The sequence below is a fragment of the Engraulis encrasicolus genome, chromosome 14 (genome assembly GCF_034702125.1).
Source record: "Engraulis encrasicolus isolate BLACKSEA-1 chromosome 14, IST_EnEncr_1.0, whole genome shotgun sequence".
Classification (NCBI taxonomy): domain Eukaryota; kingdom Metazoa; phylum Chordata; class Actinopteri; order Clupeiformes; family Engraulidae; genus Engraulis; species Engraulis encrasicolus.
The window spans coordinates 15271200-15291199 of NC_085870.1; the positions used below are offsets into that span (position 1 = coordinate 15271200).

General features: G+C 42.0%; 1 protein-coding gene across 1 annotated transcript in view; it reads right to left on the bottom strand.

Annotated features, from left to right (window-relative positions):
• The window catches only part of col7a1 (collagen, type VII, alpha 1), a 119956-nt gene that overhangs the window by 24753 nt on the left and 75203 nt on the right, over positions 1-20000 (bottom strand). Inside the window, exons 66-92 of the mRNA XM_063216245.1 lie at positions 19668-19703; positions 18990-19094; positions 17039-17098; positions 16531-16566; positions 15940-15975; positions 15662-15709; positions 15477-15512; positions 14926-15036; positions 13312-13521; positions 12356-12391; positions 12099-12143; positions 11697-11810; positions 10538-10609; positions 9641-9685; positions 8648-8683; positions 8417-8452; positions 8072-8116; positions 7626-7658; positions 6905-6967; positions 5883-5918; positions 5198-5278; positions 4884-4952; positions 4492-4527; positions 4129-4188; positions 3992-4036; positions 3660-3695; positions 2077-2112 (exon numbers count right to left, since the gene is read on the bottom strand). Coding sequence (XP_063072315.1) covers positions 2077-2112; positions 3660-3695; positions 3992-4036; positions 4129-4188; positions 4492-4527; positions 4884-4952; positions 5198-5278; positions 5883-5918; positions 6905-6967; positions 7626-7658; positions 8072-8116; positions 8417-8452; positions 8648-8683; positions 9641-9685; positions 10538-10609; positions 11697-11810; positions 12099-12143; positions 12356-12391; positions 13312-13521; positions 14926-15036; positions 15477-15512; positions 15662-15709; positions 15940-15975; positions 16531-16566; positions 17039-17098; positions 18990-19094; positions 19668-19703 — 1602 coding nt within the window. The remainder of the gene's footprint in view (positions 1-2076; positions 2113-3659; positions 3696-3991; positions 4037-4128; positions 4189-4491; positions 4528-4883; positions 4953-5197; positions 5279-5882; positions 5919-6904; positions 6968-7625; positions 7659-8071; positions 8117-8416; positions 8453-8647; positions 8684-9640; positions 9686-10537; positions 10610-11696; positions 11811-12098; positions 12144-12355; positions 12392-13311; positions 13522-14925; positions 15037-15476; positions 15513-15661; positions 15710-15939; positions 15976-16530; positions 16567-17038; positions 17099-18989; positions 19095-19667; positions 19704-20000) is intronic.

Below are 20000 nucleotides of genomic sequence, written 5' to 3' on the forward strand. Positions count from 1 at the left end.
CCAACTATGTGAGGTGATAGTTCGTGCAAGCTCCAAATCATCATCCATATTAATACATATTTTTTTCTTTATTTTAGTAGTCTGTTTGAACCTACTGTAAAATAACCTGTTGTAGTTTTTATTTATAATGTTCGTAAATCGAGTGTATCAAACCTTGATTCAAAAATAGTGATACGAACTGAATTGTGAGTCGGGAGTATTGTTACAGCCCAGCCTAACAGTAATACTAAAATGTACATTTACTGTATAGGCCTATGTATACACTGTGTGTGTGTGTGTGTGTGTGTGTGTGTGTGTGTGTGTGTGTGTGTGAGAGAGAGAGAGAGAGAGAGAAGAGAGAGAGAATGGGAGAGAGAGAGAGAGAGAGAGAAAGGGAGAGAGAAAGAGAGAGAGAGAGAGAGAAAGAGAGAGAGAGAGAGAGAGAGAGAGAGAGAGAGAGAGAGAGAGAGAGAGAGAGAGAGAGAGAGAGAGAGAGTGTGTGTGTGTGTGTGTGTGTGTGATTATGTTTTGTACTGATGAGTTTACCTTTACTCCAGCTGGTCCATTTTTTCCTGCTGGTCCCAAAAGGCCTATTCCTCTCTCCCCCTGCAAATAAACCACACTTTCATTACCACATGAAGAACACATCAAACTAGAACAAGGGCCAAGAGCATAACAATTAACATTTCCCAAACAGCATTTCCCAAATGGCCTCCCTTGGTTTGCTAATGATTGTTTGCTTCCCAACAAAGTGGGAGGAGTTCCCGTATTTGCAGGAACTCAGAAAGTACTTGCATTGACTCTTGACCTGACTGGTAGCAATGCTGAAGCTGTTGCGTCACTAGGAGGGCACAGCCTGGCTTCTCTCCCCCTAGCCTGGTCCTCACTAGACCTCTGTGTGTGTGTAGCTCTGGAGCCCCCTGGTGGAGCTAAGCGGAGCTACACCACACATAGGTCTGGAATTGTGAGGATCTCGAGCCAGAAAATTGTTGGAGCATTTATTGCTTCAATATCAATGGCGGTTCGCATTGAGGAGATTATCAGTTATATGATAGAGACAGATTACATGATATATGGATTCCTTCGAGATTAACAGAGAACGTTTTTGAAGGAATTTGTTGGTGGCAAGGAAGGACAAATGCCCACTCCACCCTCCCACGATGAACAAACCTTGTCATTGACTGCCATTTACCTTTTAACACTTAGAGGTACAGTCCACTGTGTTTCAATAATGAAGCATGTTCTTCTCTGACCTGTGATGCGCTCGTCCCCACCTGTCTCGTCTTGGGACATGGCCCCCAGAGGAGACAGGTTGGGATGAACTCATCACAGGTAAGCGAAGAACATACTCTATCATTGAAACACGGTGGGCTGCCTGTTCCTTTAATACTTTTGTACAACATCCAGCGCAAAAGTAAGAAGTAATTTCAAGGCATCGCAATTTGTGAAGCAAAATTGGTTTAACACATTTCAGCAGATATGACCATATGACCTTTGGTGATATGGATGCTTTACCCCTGCTGTATTCAAAGATGCCTTGTGTGTTCTTACGCCCATGTGTTTTTGTTGTGTATTATTCTAACCCCACCCATCCCTACCATGTGTTCCTCTATCCTGGTAACTTACACCTGTTTCACTCATCGCCTGCAATGCATTACTGTAAGTCCTCCTGCTCTGTGTTTCTCTCTCGCATAATCATTAGTTTTCTTCCCCTTACTGATGTCCTGTTCCCTTTGTCCCTTTGTACCTCTGACTTCCCTGTGTCTAGCATGGTTGTTCCAGTGTTCTTTGTGCCAGAGTCAGATCAGTATTTGTTTCCTTCCTCTTTGCACATCTTGCCTGAGATTCTCTGTGTTTTATCAGGAAACCTCTGAGAATTTGTGTCTGCCTGTTTGCCTTTTCTGTTTCTTTTCTGTGTCTGATTCTGTTTTGATGTTTTTGACTGTCTGTCTCCAGAGACTTCTGAATAGTATCCTTGATTTTGTAATAAGAAATCCGAGCATCTAAATGTTGTGGCAACTGGGCCTTCCTGTTAATCCCGTTTCAGGGACCGTCGTCTAGATATGATAGAAATGTGTGCAATTTGTGTCCCCTTACTTTGTCTCCCTTAAATCCTGGTGGTCCAGCAAGGCCCTTTGTGACAGAGAGAGAGAGAAAGAGAGAGGGAGAAAGAGAGATGAGCATAAGGGATGAATAATTAATTATATCCCCGAAACGCGGAGCGTCGGGGATGTAATGGTTTTGCGTGCACCGCCGCCGCCGCGTCCGCCGCCGCCGCCGCCGCGTCCGCCGCGTAAGGTCTTTCGTGTTAACGCGATAACTTTTGAACGGATGTTTGGATTTGTCCCAGATTTGGTGTGTGAATGCTCTAGGGCAGGTTCATGAACTGATTCGACTTTGGAGGTCAACAATTTCAAGATGGCCGAATTCAAGATGGCCGAATTTTTGTTTGGTCCATAACTTCTGACCGGGTGGATGGATTTGTCCCAAATTTGGTGTGTGAATGTTCTAGGGTAGGTTCATGAACTGATTCGAGTTTGGAGGTAAACAATTTCAAGATGGCCGAATTCAAGATGGCCGAATTTTTGTTTGGCCCATTACTTCTGACCGGGTGGATGGATTTGTCCCAGATTTGGTGTGTGAATGCTCTAGGGTGGGTTCATGAACTGATTAGAGTTTGGAGGTTAACACTTTCAAGATGGCCGAATTCAAGATGGCCGAATTTTTGTTTGGTCCATAACTTCTGACCGGGTGGATGGATTTGTCCCAGATTTGGTGTGTGAATGTTCTAGGGTAGGTTCATGAACTGATTCGAGTTTGGAGGTCAACAATTTCAAGATGGCCGAATTCAAGATGGCCGAATTTTTGTTTGGCCCATTACATCTGACCGGGTGGATGGATTTGTCTCAGATTTGGTGTGTGAATGCTCTAGAGTGGGTTCATGAACTGATTAGAGTTTGGAGGTTAACACTTTCAAGATGGCCGAATTTTTGTTTGGTCCATAACTTCAGTGAATCTACCATATCAGGTAGGCCTACAGTGTAATAACCAGTGTAACAATATTCAATACCATGTAATACTAGTGTAATACCAGTGTAAAAATAGGCAATACCAGGTACAGTGTAATAACCAGTGTAACAATATGTAATACCATGTAATACTAGTGTAATACCAGTGTACAAATATGCAATACCATGTAATACCACTTACACACAAATAGCCTACATGATATAAGTACAAAATTGGTACATGGTGTCACACTGGTATGACGTGGTATTAAATATTGTTACACTGGTTATTACACTGTACCTAATGTGGTATATCCACTGTAATAGTGAACCATTAAAACAGTGTTACCATTTGCCCCATTTTTTCCTTCATTTTCACAATAGTCATTTGGTTTTAAGCCTCTGCACGTCATTGATCTATGTGTAGATATTAAATATATTTATTTTATATTTTGTATTTATCATAAATGTTCATGAAAAGGTGGACGGGAGTGGTAGGAATGATTGGGGACTGGAAGCGTCGCGTTTCGGGGATATACCTTAAGCAGTCGAAGGCGACTGCACAGGCAGTCTAGTTAATTAATTAAGTGAGTAAGTAAGTAAGTAATGAATTTCCTCTTTATTTCACAGTGTACATTTTTTGTGTGGCTCAGCAGCAGAAAATAAACTCACATCTTCTCCTACAGCTCCCCTTTCTCCAGGAATACCCTGTGGTAAAAGAAGAGAGAGAGAGAGAGAGAGAGAGAGAGAGAGAGAGAGAGAGAGAGAGAGAGAGAGAGAGAGAGAGAGAGAGAGAGAGAGAGAGAGACAGAGAGAGAGAGAGAGAGAGAAAGAGAGAGAAACAGAATGAGTAAAATAAATCAGTATAAATGGAATAGCTGACTAATCCAGTAAAAGTCTAGTAAAACAACATCCAGTCCAGTAGATGGAGTAGCTGGCAAATTAATGAATAAAAGTCCAAACAATAAATAAAAGTCCAGTAAAACAGCGTCCTCTTCACATACTTTCTCTCCTTTGATGCCGGCAGGTCCTTTATCTCCCCTGTCACCCTGCAGAAAGAAGTGAAAACTTCACTTTGAAACCCCAACAGAGTAAAGGAATTACAGGTCAAATGTTTTGACATTGAGATGACCTCACTGACCTTGCCTCCAGGGAGTCCAGCCTCACCAGCAACGCCAGGTAAAGACAACCCAGGTAGACCCTGAACCAATCAGAGACAAGAGCAATGAAAATACAGAGGGACATTCTGACCGCACTGTTTGGAAGAATGTTCTCAATGAGGTACTTTTGATAACTTTGATACATTATGTTGATGGATTCTAGTGATATCAAACATACCAATACAACCAGTGATTATTAATGTGGTCTAACTAGACATTGATATGGATATAAAGGAGGTCTATAACAAATCATAAACATAAGTGGAATTTCCATTCAAAGACAAACATATTCCTATGAATATTAAATGATGTGTGTGTCATGAAGGATGTGTAAAGGAGCTCACTCTCTCCCCCTTCACGCCTGGAGGACCAGCAACACTCTGAGGAGGAAAAGAACAGAGAGAAGATTAGACTCACACTGTGGACATTGAGGATGGACTAGGCCTAAAACATTTGTTTTGCCAGTCCTGTAGACTTTAGACTTTTGACTTAGACTGTAGGCTTTAAATACCTTATATACTTTACTATCTACTGTATGCATCTCTGGGATGCATTTCTGGAAAGCGTAGTTGTTAGCAGTTAGCAACTTCGGCAGTTGCCAGTGGGAAACTGCATTGCAACCAACAAAGTAGCTAACATAGTTAGCAACTACGCTTTCCAGAAATGCGTCCCTGTTTTGTGATGTGAATAAAATGTACTAAAATGTGTGTATAGTCACAAATGTACTGTTAAGTACCTTTCCTGGAGGGCCACTGTCTCCCAACTCTCCCTTCGTCCCTGCGGCGCCTGAAGGCCCGGGGATACCCTGTCAGGAAAAACAAAATGGAGGGGACACTTACTAGTCGTATGAAAACACGTACAGTATACTGTATGCACACACACACACTCACAGGCACACACACACACGCACGCACGCACACGCACACGCACACACACGCACACACACACACACACACACACACACACACGCATACACACACACACACACACACACACACACACACACACACACACACACACACACACACACACACACACACACACACACACCTGTTTTCCGGGTAGTCCAGGTGTTCCTTCTTTTCCAGGTATGCCATCTCGTCCTGGTACGCCCGGTTTGCCACTCTCACCCTGAAGCAAGGCAAGGCAAGGCCCGACAAGGCAGGTTTATTTTCATTGAATTCGTACCAGGGTTTCACAGGATTTTTTTGTACTGTTGCAACATCAACATCAGCCACATGTCTCTGCGAATTCAAAGCACCTTCACACAAATTATTTTGCAGAGTTACAATTTTCACCCATCACTGACACCGTGGCCTTCCCTGAGAATGAACTACTTTTTCACTGTGAGGTTGACAGTGTTGCTAAGCAGTGCAAGAGAAGAAATCACTGTGTCTGACAGCATATTTCATCCACAGAAGAAGCTCAATTGGCTGCATATACTACAACAGCATGTTAAAAACTATCAAATGATAACAAAACATAAAATAAAATATTAAGAATGTTAGTAGGATGAAGGGGATCCTACAATATATCATATACAGTGCGTACACAGAATACAAAGTCACATGGTATTTCTAATATTTATTTATAAGATGTATATTAATGGTCACTAATAGTCACAATCATTATCATAATCATTCAAACACCCCATTAGCTGTTGCTGTTGCTATTACTTTTATGATCTCGTTTCTGACTATGTTGTTGCTGTTGTTGTTGTTGTTGTTGTACTCACCGTCTGGCCTGGCAAACCCGATGGCCCTTGAGGCCCCTACAGGATACAGGAAGAGACAGCAGTGAGCACTTATGCCTCTCTACAACTCTCTACAACTCTCTGTAGTAGAACAAGATCGCAAGCCTTGAAGCATGTTACATTACGGTATAAAGTTCATTCCACATTTGACGTTGTGCCCGACCATTCAACATTGAATTCGACACTTTAGAGCAGGGGTCCCCAAACTTTTTTTCTCTGGGGGCCACATTATCGCTCCCGACTGTGATCAGGGGCCGGGATCAATCATGTGCGCTGTATACTAGGCCACTGCCTGTTATAGTCCGAATTTCTAGCACGGCAAATGCCATTACACGCTGAAGAAGGGCTCTGCCCGAAACATTCATAGGTGAATAAACAGAGAAAAATCTGAAGAGTGCTGTCCTTTGCTTCCTTCATTCATACTTTCTAGCACAAAATAGCTCATCATTACAAGTGATTTGCAAAAGAAGTGAGTGAGTACTTCACATGTTTTTTCAATTTGAAATACCGCAGGTATTCCTTTTAATTTTCAATATTAACCATGTAAAAATAGCAAGGAAAGGTTAAAAAATATGGTGATTGACAGTTTAGGAGTCATACAATAGAAATGGTTGGCCTGTTTATATTACAGTGAGATGAGAAACTATCAAAACAAGAGACTTCTGGTGATTCACACTAAGTTAGTGAAAATTAAACTGTAGGAAGGCCTGTTTATAAACAAAATAAAATATTCAAACATATATTTTATCTTTTTTTCTGTGAGGATTGCTTCTTTGAGCCAGTTCAAATGGTGAGATGCAGAGAGGTGGAGGGCCAGTCAAAGGGGCCTGGCGGGCCGCATCCGGCCCCCGGGCCTTAGTTTGGGGACCCCTGCTTTATAGTATTCTTATCAGTAATAACCCAAAAATTGAATCTGTCTGAAATTGTGTAGTCTGACCAAGGCATTGGTCCCTATCAACAGAGCACGTAGTGAGTGGCAGGCCGTTCAGCCTATCAGATCTTACCACAGCTCCAGGAGGTCCTACAGGTCCCGGCAATCCCATGGTGCCCGGCGCCCCAGGAGGACCCTGAGGAAGAAGACACAAACAGTGATGTCAGCCGTATGCAAAAATGGTCAGTGATGGTCAACAGAGCCCTAAATTAACTTCTTCATCACCAGCCAAAATGAAGTAGATATTGAGCTTACTGGCCAAATACACACTCACTAATGGGTCAAAGTGGCTAGTAAGTTGGTCTTTTCTACCAGTCAAACTGAAATTTCACCAATGTTTGGGCGGTTGGCTAGTGTCAAGTTAGAGCCCTGATGGTCAGTCTGGATCCAGAAGCTACTGCATGATCCAGTGCTATATTCTAAATGACCTGACTGCGGAATACGTCATTGACTCCTACTCCATTTAACTTAAGTTGCAACAACTAGGAAATTAATGGATTTCAATGAGCTGGCAGAACCCAGAGGGAAAAGGATGGCACCAGGTTTTAGTCGTTTCTCTTGTGTAACAAACACCATACAAAACATAAATGTGTTTTTGTGGTTTTATGACTGGGAGCAAGGATATTGTTACACTCAAGATGTGCAGAAAAATAGGCAGGTGCGTGGACCCAAATCGAACAGTTATAAGGTGAGAGCAGGTTCACAAACTGAAAACAAAGACACTATAAGACACACAGAGCAGAGCAGAGAGTGGTTGGATGACTGACAGTAGTACACAGAGAAGTGTTACTTACTTGGACACCGACACCTGGTTCTCCTGGGATACCCTACAAAGCACAGAGGAAGAGACAGACAGGGAGATGTAGAGAGGTCCAGTAACAAACAAACTATAGACTTAAGTATCAATTATTCACTATGTTGTCAATGTACAGTTTGTCTGCTGTTCTCCTTTGGGACAAATTTCACTTGTAAAGTTATTGCTAATGCATTCCTAATTCCATGTGTGTGTGTGTGTGTGTGTGTGTGTGTGTGTGTGTGTGTGTGTGCGTGCGTGCGTGCGTGCGTGCGTGCGTGCGTGTGTATGTGTGAATGAGAGTGAGAGTCAGAGTGAGAGTGAGAGTGAGAGTGAGAGTGAGAGTGAGAAAGCAAGATGGAGAGAGAGAGAGAGAGAGAGAGAGAGAGAGAGAGAGAGAGAGAGAGAGAGAGAGAGAGAGAGAGAGAGAGAGGGGCCAGAACTCACCTTCACTCCAGCTGGACCAGGAGGGCCGTTGACTCCCACGGGTCCCTGTTCAAATCACACACATGCTCCATTAATATAACACATTCATTTATAAAACAATATGAATTCATTGTAATATAAATATATACAGATATGAAACATACTATGTATATTAAATATTACATAATGTAAATTAGCTAGATACCAGCTGTATTTTACTTGGCCTTTCGATTATGTTGTTTTGTTTCGATTAGGTATTTTTTTGCGCATTGTTGTCTGTAAGTGTGGATTTGTTGGCCTCTTTGGTTGCATACGGTTGAGAGAGTACAGTGTATCTACATATGTACTAGTTTTGTTATTTCTTACAGTTGGTCCTCTAACTCCTTGCTCTCCAGGATTGCCCTAAAGAAAATATACATGTAAAACAATTAGATCATTGGAACATACACCAACCCCCCCAAAAAATAAGACACATGTTTTTGCAAGCACATACGTAAACTTCTATGTTAAACAAACAAGCCCTTGCCCACCAAAACCACTCCTAATGTCTACAGTATGAGCCAAGCAGCGAGAGGAAGACAGCCACATATAACCTACCGGTCGACCAATAACACCTGGGAACCCAGGCGCACCCTGGAGAATAGAGAGAGGGAGGGGGGAGATAAAACAAGCAAAAGAGATAGAAATAAAGAGCAGAGGGAGGTTGCATTTAAGAGAGAGGGATAGAGAAAGCAAAGGTGGAGGGAGAAAAACAGAGGAGAGAAGACAGGAGGGGACAGAGGAGGCAAGCATTAAAGCAATGCAATGCATCAGGCTGGACACGGACAGCAAAGCATCAGGTAGCTCTGCTCTGCGTCCCCATCTCCTGGATCTACTACAGGACCCGTCACTCAGCCAACCCCCAGCCTTGCTCTCTACTGCCCCCTGTCCCTCGGCCCAGGACATGACACAACATGGCACGATGCGCAGCGCCTGCTGTTGTACTGTACTGTACAGGGCTGCAGTTACTGTACTCACAGGCACGCCTGGTAAACCAAGAGACCCCTTTAGACCCTGTCCAGGTAAATAACAACAGGTAAACAACAACAACAACATAACAATGACAGTCCTCATCACTACTGTATGTATACATAATGTGCAAACTCAGATTGCAAAGCCTGTTACGTGAACTGTAGGTGGACAGCACTTTGATCAATGAACTAGGTATAAAATATTTGCATATTCTTATATATGCATTATGTTTAATTACATAGTAATAGCACAACTCTGCTTTTCACAAATTGTCTTTGAGTTTTTTTTCTGCTGTCTTATTTAACTGTTTTAACATGCTGATTATATCATGACATAAATATGATAAAATCAAACTTTCTTACCAGTTCATTTCCATTACGATTACATTACTATAGATCAATCTGTACATAAAGTATCTTATCAAGACCTACCTGTCAGGAATTCAGTTGTAATGCCATACAAAATATCAAACATGTAGTGTTATAACATCAGCAGGATGGCTCCTTTAACAGAATAACATGTAAACATGATGCCTGCATGCAGATAGAGAAGGGGAAAGATGGAGGTGTCCACTCTTACTGGTTTTCCGTCTAGTCCGGGCTTTCCTGGTTCACCATTAAGTCCCTAAATACACAATCGCGTGACCACACACACACACACACACACACACACACACACACACACACACACACACACACACACACACACACACACACACACACACACACACACACACAAAGACACACACACACACACACACACACACACACACACACACACACACACACACACACACACACACACACACACACACACGCACACACACACCAGAAGTTAGCCAGAATGACACTTCAAGATACAAAGTACACAGTACACTTTCTTTACATGTAGCCTACATATTAAATAAGAGCATAGTATAAAAGGAAAAATATGCATACGGTAGCATAGCACAGAGTAGTATAGCAAGTATTATGGTAATAGGATGAGAAAAAAAAACAATATTATTTGATTTAGGTATGTTTTACACCGTTTCCGCATAATGTATGCTGTGTAGTGAATCAAATATCAAGAAATATTTGTTTTGTGCCACACAATTTGGATTGTATTAGGCTACTGTATATTAGAGTCTTCAAATACCTAAAGGATAGGTCCACACTTTTTGTAAATATGCTGATTTGACACCTTCCCTTGATTCAAATAAATTTCTCATCCTGCTCTTCCAGCTTTCCTATGTGTTGAGGTGATAGTAGGCCTACAAGTATCATTGAACCTATTCAGTCCTATTCCTATTCAGTTCAATGATACAAACTAATAAGAAGTAATATCACCAGAATCAGAGAACGTCTGAGAGAACACGAGAACGGTAAAACACAATTATTTATCTCCAGGGGAAGTGTAAAATGAGTATACTTCCAAATAATGATGGACTGTTCCTGTATGAATAGGGAATGAGCATTGGGGCTTAAGTGGACTTACAGGCAAGCCATCGCGTCCCTTCGCACCGAGCTCTCCCGCCGGTCCTCTCTCACCACGGATACCAACCAAACCCTAGGAGAAAAATATCACGGTTGTTATAATCATCACTTACTACTGTGGCATCTTCTGCAAGCATTATAAGTTATTTTGCCAGTAACTTTTTCTATAGCCTATTATAAATAAGACAACTTGTGGAACCATGGAGATGCTGAACTTATAAGGACTGAACTTGACTAATTTATTTCACTACTCCTGTTACATGAATTAGACTACAGAGCGTGATGAAACCAGTAACAACATGTACCTTTATGTGGAGTAATTGCACTGTACCTGCATTTACAGGAAAGTCCTTAAAGGTGCTCTGTGTAAGATTTTTAGTCATTTATTTCTAGAATTCATGCTACCCATTCAACTTTTTCATGAATACTTACCACCACCATCATATTCTAAGTATTCATTATGATTGGGAAAATTGCATTTTTCATACATGATTCCAGAAATAGACATTTTTAGCTTCAAAAATGAATGTTCTTGGGCTTCATACTACAAAATATTAGTTTATTACTTAGTAAACTTTCATGAAAAGATCAAATTTGGCAATAGGCAACCCAGTTTCAATGAGCAGCATAGTTGCAGTACCTTTTTCTGACCATTTACTGCACAGTGCACCTTTAAGTTAAGTGTAAACCTCACATGTAAACAGGGTTTGACTACAGCACAGTGAGTGATATATGCATATGAATATATGCATATGAAACATGATCATTGTATTAAGATAAAATTTAGCTGACTCGAGTGTTAAATTATTCCTAAAGCACCTAAAATTAGATTAAAATGTTGCCTAAAACTAAGTTGTGATTCTATTATTACTCCAAGGATAATATTTACATTCTTGAATAACTTCCAGTTTCTCACCATGCGCCAAGATGCTGGCAAAGATGCTGCGATCAAGGTCAGTGCTACCTCTTTTTGAGAAATGCATGCAGACCATCTTTGACACATTGAGATGAAGGTGTGAGTTTAGTAGCCATGTAGCCATGTAGCCATTGCTCATGATTGACTTGAACTTACCTTTAACATCTAATGGGACCATATGTCCTATGTTGAATTAACACATTTATTTATTTTATTGTGCCCTAAACCCTGTTCTGGGTCTCACCTGTTCACCTCTGGGTCCTGACAGTCCGGCGGGCCCGGTGTCACCTTTGACCCCTGGCAGTCCTGGAAGCCCCCGAGGCCCCGGAACCCCATTCATGGGAGGCGGAGACTCACCCTGTAGAAACACTCATTAGTGCATTCTAATTAGCTATTAATTAGTGACCCTTTTAGTTAGATTTAGATTTACATACAAATAGAGAATCTTTGGTAATAATAATGTTAATGTCTTCTATAGCACCTTTCAAGACACCCATGATCACTGTGTATACTGTGTGTGTGTGTGTGTGTGTGTGTGTGTGTGTGTGTGTGTGTGTGTGTGTGTGTGTGTGTGTGTGTGTGTGTGTGTGTGTGTGTGTGTGTGTGTGTGTGTGTGTGTGTGTGTGTGTGTGTGTGTGTTGTCCACCTTCGGTCCTGGTGGTCCTACAGTCCCGTTCAGTCCAATTCGTCCCTAAAAAAGATGATCACATCTCACATCAGCATGGGTATGGCTCCACAGCAAAACATTATTACATCTGAATAATCAAGCTTTACATCTTTGGTGACGTTTACGAAAAAAAGCAAAACCAAAGCAACTCTAATCATAGCATTAACGCAATCATGACACGTATGTAATTCATGTAGGTATCGCAGTAAATTTGTGAAGATCTCAAATGTACTCACAGGTTCGCCTTTCTCTCCCTTGAAGCCTCTGTCTCCCTAGAAGAATGCAAAATACAAGAGCACGCTCCATCATCCCATGTCATCATCAAATTAACAGGCCGCCTCAAGCAACTACCGGTACCTCTGACCCTCCATCAAATAATTTACACAGGTCGTGGTGCCTACCATTGCATTACATCACAGAACATTAACACATCACATCACACCACCAACGCATAGCACATTGCTTTAATCATGCCGTTACATGCAGGCCACTTCACACAGGTATGATATATGACTATAGCAGAGCAGGCTTATTAAGCCGTGTCTAATCTCATCACTGTCAAGTAAAAGGTGAAAAAGTCCACTTCAAACTTCAAACTTTTTTTTGCTTCCACTTGAAAAAAAATCTGTGATGCTTTGTGCAATAGACCCAAAAATGGGAGGAAAAAAACCTGATTGAAGCAGACTTCTTCATCTTTTCTGTATTTGTATGTGCTCCCAGCTCAGACATTTGGATGTGCGGACTAACCTGTCTCAGCAACTTACCTCACTACAGTATGAGTTGAAGCACAGACACCAGCTTCTTGGTGCCGCTCTGTGGCATTGTTAACTATAGACCAAGTCACCTATTTAATAAGCGGCCATTGCTCACTGAATAGACTACACTTGGTCCAAGTGTAGTCTATTCAGTGAGCAATGGCCGCTTATTTCACCAAATGATCAATGCCAAACATGGAGCCATAAAAACAGGATAGATTTCCATGTGTTTGTATATCACAAGTCAGATATTCATTTTCTAGTCGGGGAGGTTGCTCTAAACTATTTGAAACACTATCTAAAGCTTGATGGAAAACTGGTCTCCATGCTGTCCTTCAGATCAGAATGAGGAAAAGAAACAGGGGAATTCCCAGGCCAATGTGTTTCGGACTTTTCTGGTATAGTTCAAAGGTCAACAAAACCCCTCTTCCTGGTACCTTCTCTGCCGGTTTTCCGGCTTCGCCCTTGTCCCCGAGGCGTCCGGGCACTCCGGGTATTCCTGGTTTTCCGGGCTCCCCTGCTGTGCCGGGGGGGCCCTCAGGTCCTCGCTCCCCAATGGCACGGCCGATCGGGCCCTGAGGTCCCGGGGGTCCCCTCTCTCCAGAGTCTCCCTTAGCGCCAGACACCCCCGCAGGCCCCCGCGCTCCCTGCACACAGAGGGACAGATAATCAGTGTTATTGTCATGCATGAGAGATGGGACCAAGTCACTCATTTGCAAGTCACTCACAAGTAAGTCTCAAGTCCTTCCAATCAAGTTCGAGTCATGTCACAAGTTAAGACACATCTGGCCAAGTCAAGTCAAAGTCCAAGTCGTACCCAAGCCAAGTCAAGACCAAGTGCTTACTACAATCATGTTATTCTGGAATTCATCAAATTCGGCTTATTACAAGAATCCCTTTATGAGGAATCCAATTAGCACAATTAGGTTTCTGGCTAATTTCTCAATGCATTTAACACCTTAAACGGATTACCAGATTATTGTCATTCATAACAAATCACAACTTTCTTCTTTAATCCTTCATGTGTCACGCATGCGAGCGGAACACCTTTAACTGAACCTATTTTTTAATGCATCTTAATACCAATGGTTGGTTAGTCCAATAATTTGTTTATTGCCAATGATCAGCTTATTGTAATCATGTAAATATGCTTAATGAGACCCAGCCATAGTTCAAACTGTAGGGCACTGCACTGTTACACTGGAGACCCGGGTTTGATTTTGGCCCAAAGTCATTTCCTCTCTCTCCAACTCATTTCCTGTCCCACTCTCACTAATAAAATAATAAAGGCAAAGAATTAAGAACTGAGCTAATTTACTGAATATAACTGTATACACAGTCTCACAAAATGTTATGCATTGGGATACAATGCATTTAATTACATCTTCAAAATTCAATACAATTTGCAAACGTACATCTTTTGGAAAGAGATATTTTGCTGGGGTATTGTTTAGCTTGTGGCACAGCAGGTTGCTAATCTTCCTGAGATCCACATATCCACATAACCTATAATTCAGCCCTACAACAATTTTACATAGTAAAAAAATGTGTTTATTTATATTACATAATGTGTTTATATAACATCAAAGATCTGTAGCTCCTATGCACTGTCAGTTTCCAGGTGCTAGTGAAGTGCAGTCATCAGTAATCCATAGTAAAGAAAGAGGATCACCGCACACTGGTGGACTTAGTTTTTGCTGTTTTTATTTAGGTGAACAACGCGTTTCGCATTGCGCTTCGTCAGGTTCACTTCAAAGTGAACCTGACGAAGCGCCAAAGTGAACCTGACGAAGCGCAATGCGAAACGCGTTGTTCACCTAAATAAAAACAGCAAAAACTAAGTCCACCAGTGTGCGGTGTTTATATAACATATTGCATACACACATGTTACAAAGTACAAAAAAACTGTATAAATAATGAGAGGTGACATATTGAGAGATGACTGATGTTGGAAAGTGTCTTACTCTATTTGTTGTTGTTATGACTCTGACGGAGTTAACACATTTTTACGCAGCATAATTGCGTAACTGTGAGTTTTATTGTGGACTTACATCAAGTCCCTGTGGTCCCCTCGGTCCAGAATCTCCCTTCTCTCCCGCCTGGCCTTTCTGAACCAAGGGCTTCACGTCCTTCTTGCTTATCACAAACTTCAGGTCAGTGATCTAGATACATAGGTATTCATAGAGTAGAGTAGAGTACTTTTATTAATCCCGAGGGAAATTTAGGTGTCTGACAGCTCACATAGATACATAGATACAAGACATACTGTAGATACAAGACATACACACAAAAACCTAATACACATAATTGCACATTGCAGTAAACATATAGCAAAACTCTGAGTATAGCAAAATGCCTTACATCAGTTAACATACATACACCCTGGCACTCTCTCTTACTGACACACACACGCACACGCACACGCACACATGCACACATGCACACACAGCACAAACACAAAAAAACATACACTGAGACCTACTAAATACACATTATTGCACATTGCAGTGAACATATTATCATGCATACACACATACATACAGGGAGGGACACAAAAATAGACAGAAGACATCTTCTACTTGTTCCTTAAGCAGCATTTTACCTCAATTCCCCACTCTGAAAAAGCCTTCTTGACATCCTGCAAGAAGAGCAGAAAGACACACACAATCACATACATTAACATATTGCAATTTCAGAGACCGATTTATATTGAAGTCATTGTATATCATATGCACATGTGCCACTGGCTGTTCAAAGTGACGTATATAGAAGTAGTGGACCCCTTACCACGATTGCTCCCGGTTTGCCCGGAGCACCATCCTCTCCAGGGTCCCCCTAAAGCAGAAAAAACAGAACACATGTTACACACACACGCGCACATATGCGCACGTACACACACAGACACACACACAGACACACAGACAGACACACACACAGACACACATACAGACACACAAACACACACACACACACACACACACACACACACACACACACACACACACACACACACACACACACACACACACACACACACACACACGCACGCACGCACGCATACTCACCCTATCTCCTCTGCCACCGGTATCACCCTTTTCTCCCTGCAAATCAAAAAATCAAATAGTCAATATTACAGTATTGCATACAATAAGATTGATACCATATGTGATGTATACAGTAATTGGCACAACCAAAACATACCAGACTGGCAGAAAGGGATTTAGACAAGCTGAGAAGCTACAGCACACAGACACACAGATACAGACACACGCACACGCGCACACACACACACACACACACACACACACACACACACACACAAACACACACACACACAAGCACACACACACACACACACACACACACACACACACACACACACACACACACACACACACACAAGCACACACAAGCACACATATGCAGACTGTCAAGCAAACAGATTACAGACGGGTAGACAGACAGTCAAGCCAAAAAGACATTGACTGGCACATCGACAAGACAAAGAAACCAACCTGAAAAAAACAGCCACACACACTGGTAGGTAGAGACACACATGCGCACACACCTGCACGGCTGCACACGCACACACGCACGTACACAGACACACACACAGACAGACAGATAGATAGACAGACAGACAGACAGAAACTCACTCTGGCTCCTGGAGTTCCATGTGTGCCAGGTACCCCCTGTGTGTGGTAACAAATCAGAACTTATTACCATGCCTATTAGCCCCACACATTTCAATTTTTTTTTCGTGCAACCACAGGCTTTCTGGTCTGCAAGCTTTTGTTAGACCGCCCATGATTTAACAATAGGGACTACTACTGAAATAGTAATGGTGCTGCCCTTATAACAATGGATTACACAAAGGTTAATACAGTACTGTATGCCATTGACATCCATATGCTTGCCAGAATGTTCCAAAGTCCTTTTCTAAAATACTGTGTCAGATTACATTACGCTGTTGTACACACAAAAAAAATATTGTTTATTAGAGCTGACGAACACAATAAGGTGTTTATGTATAGTGACATCTTGTAACAGTGACTGTTATCATAATAACTGTGGAGCAAAATGATATGCACAGTACAAACGTCTGAATAATATGTGGCATGTTGTCATAGTAACTGTTGAACACATTGCGCATCACAGACTCACTGGTTGCCCTGGGCGTCCTGCAGGCCCTGGGATTGGGTCTGCTCCCTTCACATAGGTCACCTGACAGGAAGCAGGAAGAGAGGGCAGGAAGAGGAAGAGACAGATGAGGAGACATGAGAGCAGAGGTTAATCGGAGGAATCTAGTCATTCATATCAGTTCCAGGACTCCCTGGAAGAAGAGGTTTTTACCTCAATGGGACCTTCCTGGATAAATAAGCTCAAAAAAAAAAAAAAAAAAATGTTTCTCCTCCTCTTTCTCAGACTGGCTAGAACTGTGCTAGTGCCAGTTTCTATACCAGCTGAGTTTGGAACAAAAATGTGTAACAGTGAACGGCTTGTGCTCATCCCGGTTTGAGTACTACCTTGCATCTGACCGCTCGTTACCCATATGTAGACCCTGTAAATGTCTACAATGTCGTCAGGGTTCACAGCGAAAAGCCAAGTATTTCACAGGTTGCACAAAAAAACAATTCCTAAGCTCTCAAATTTTTGGCGTAAACACGTCAGCGGCCAGTCGGTTCAGGATTAGTTGAAGAATTGGCACCAGCACTAGCAGTTCTCTGTTGATCTGAACAACTGTTAAAATACAGCATGTACTACCCTTTACTGCAGTAGATAAGCCCTCACCTACACAAACACATGCATACAAACAAACTTACTGTGCATTCAGATGCATACAGTATGTGTTTGTATGTCTGCTATTAGTGTTGGTGTAGGTATGTCTATTTGAGCACTGCATTCAATGAGATCGAAGGTGACCAAAGCAAATAGGCCACTGAGGTCACTGACGAAGCTTCGCCATGAGTTTGCAGTATACACATATGTGATTTTGGAATGTCTGATTCAGCTCATCACACAGAGAGCAGCTCAGGGGTGCATTTCTCGAAACTATAGTTGCTAACTACGTTAGCTACTTTGTTGTTTGCAATGCAATTTCCCATTGACAACTACCCAAGTTGCTAACTGGCTAACAACTACGCTTTCGAGAAATGTTCCCCTAGCTTGTCAACCTGGGACTTTCAAAAATAGCTAGAACAGGGATGTCAAACTCAGGCCTGGGGGCCAAATTTGGCCCTCGGAGCCATTTTATTTGGCCCGCGAGATCATTTCAAATGTGTATTACAGTTAGCCCTCATGCACCACAACTGTGTAGTTTATTAAGAGTTGAACATGAAAATGCATATATCACAGGAATATGAGTGGGCCCAAGCCATTGCAGTGAGCCTCACACTCGAATTCAACAGAATATGTGCAGACACATTTGAACTATTTGGTTGAATTTAAACATGAGCAATTTTAGTCCATTTTTGTAAAAAATATATATATATATTGAGTTTGGCCCGCGACTTCGCTCCAGCTTTTGATTTTGGCCCTCGGTCGATTTGAGTTTGACACCCCTGAGCTAGAGCATGAACATTCTAATTGGTTTACTTCAAACCGTGTATAGCTCTTTAGCATGAAGCTACAACAGCTTCATTTCTCTTTTTCGCTCTGATCTCCCACATTCACTTTACTGCTGGCAAATCCACTTTGTTCATCCCATTTCCCTACTCTCCCTAAAAAGCTGTGATACACTAAAGAAGGTGCAATAAGCAAAGCAGGAGGAGGTGCTGGTCACGCCTGACGAGAGCTGTTTGGGCCCAAATGTTGTCATAGAGTTGTATAACATAGTGGTATACATAATGGTATACATTCAACTTTGTAATATACTACTACTGTTGTAATTACAATTGTTACTGTTGTAAGTACTTGGTGACACTTTCTATGAAGACCATATCTATAGCGCATTATGAGCACATTTATAATAAATTATAATTTAAAAAAACTTACAAAACATATGAATAATCATGAATCTAGCTTACAATACAACTGTATTGTCACAACATTAAAACCTTCGACTGTAACTCAGGAGTGTGCAGTGTTTTTTTCTTTGCGCTTAGTAGATACACACCGGGCCAGGGGGTCCCTGGGGGCCAGCTGGGCCTGGAGGGCCTTGGGGCCCGATCAAACCAGCGGGGCCTGTGATTCCTCTGTCACCTTTCAGACCATCACGTCCCTGTCAGATAAACAAACAACCGAAATAAAAATATGGCATTCATTTATAACATTTTACAGTAGGCTAATGTCACAATGTTTACTGTGTTAAACACATAGTGAACATTCATGTAAACTGATTGATTGATTGGCTGGTTCTTTGATTAATTGACTAATTGATTAAACCGCTTATTTAGGTAGAGAAAGAGACAGAAACACAGATGTCAGTCATCTGATGTACTATATGTAACATAATGCTTTTAACCAAACCAAACTGAAGCTTAGGACACTCAACATCAGAAAAAAATACATTACTTAAATCTTGTGCTGTATATCCCCTTAATGCATGCCGTACCTCCTGTGGCCCGCTGTAATAGACATTGAAAGTTAACTACTCGAGTACTACACTACTATGACAGTGCACAGGGCCTTTAGTAATACATTACGATTTGGTCATTGCTATTCCGGTAACAGCTAAATTATAATGTCGTGTCTTAAGGGGATATAAATACAGTCTGAAGAATATCTTTTTGATCGCAACTTATAGCCACATCTCTTGGACAAAGGCGTATGAAGGCCAAAGTGATGCACTCACATCTCGTCCAGCAGGCCCATTCTCACCAGCATCACCCTGAAGAACAAAACGAGGCAAAGTTACCCACAAAACAGACGCACGCAGGCAGGCATGCACACACGCAGGCACGCACACACACACACACACACAGGTCTTAGACAATGAAATTGAAACACCTGGTTTTAGAACAAAACGAGGCAAAGTTACCCACAAAACAGACGCACGCAGGCACACATGCACGCAGGCACGCACACACACACACACACACACACACACACACACACACACACACACACACACACACACACACACACACACACACACACACACACACACACACACACACACACACAC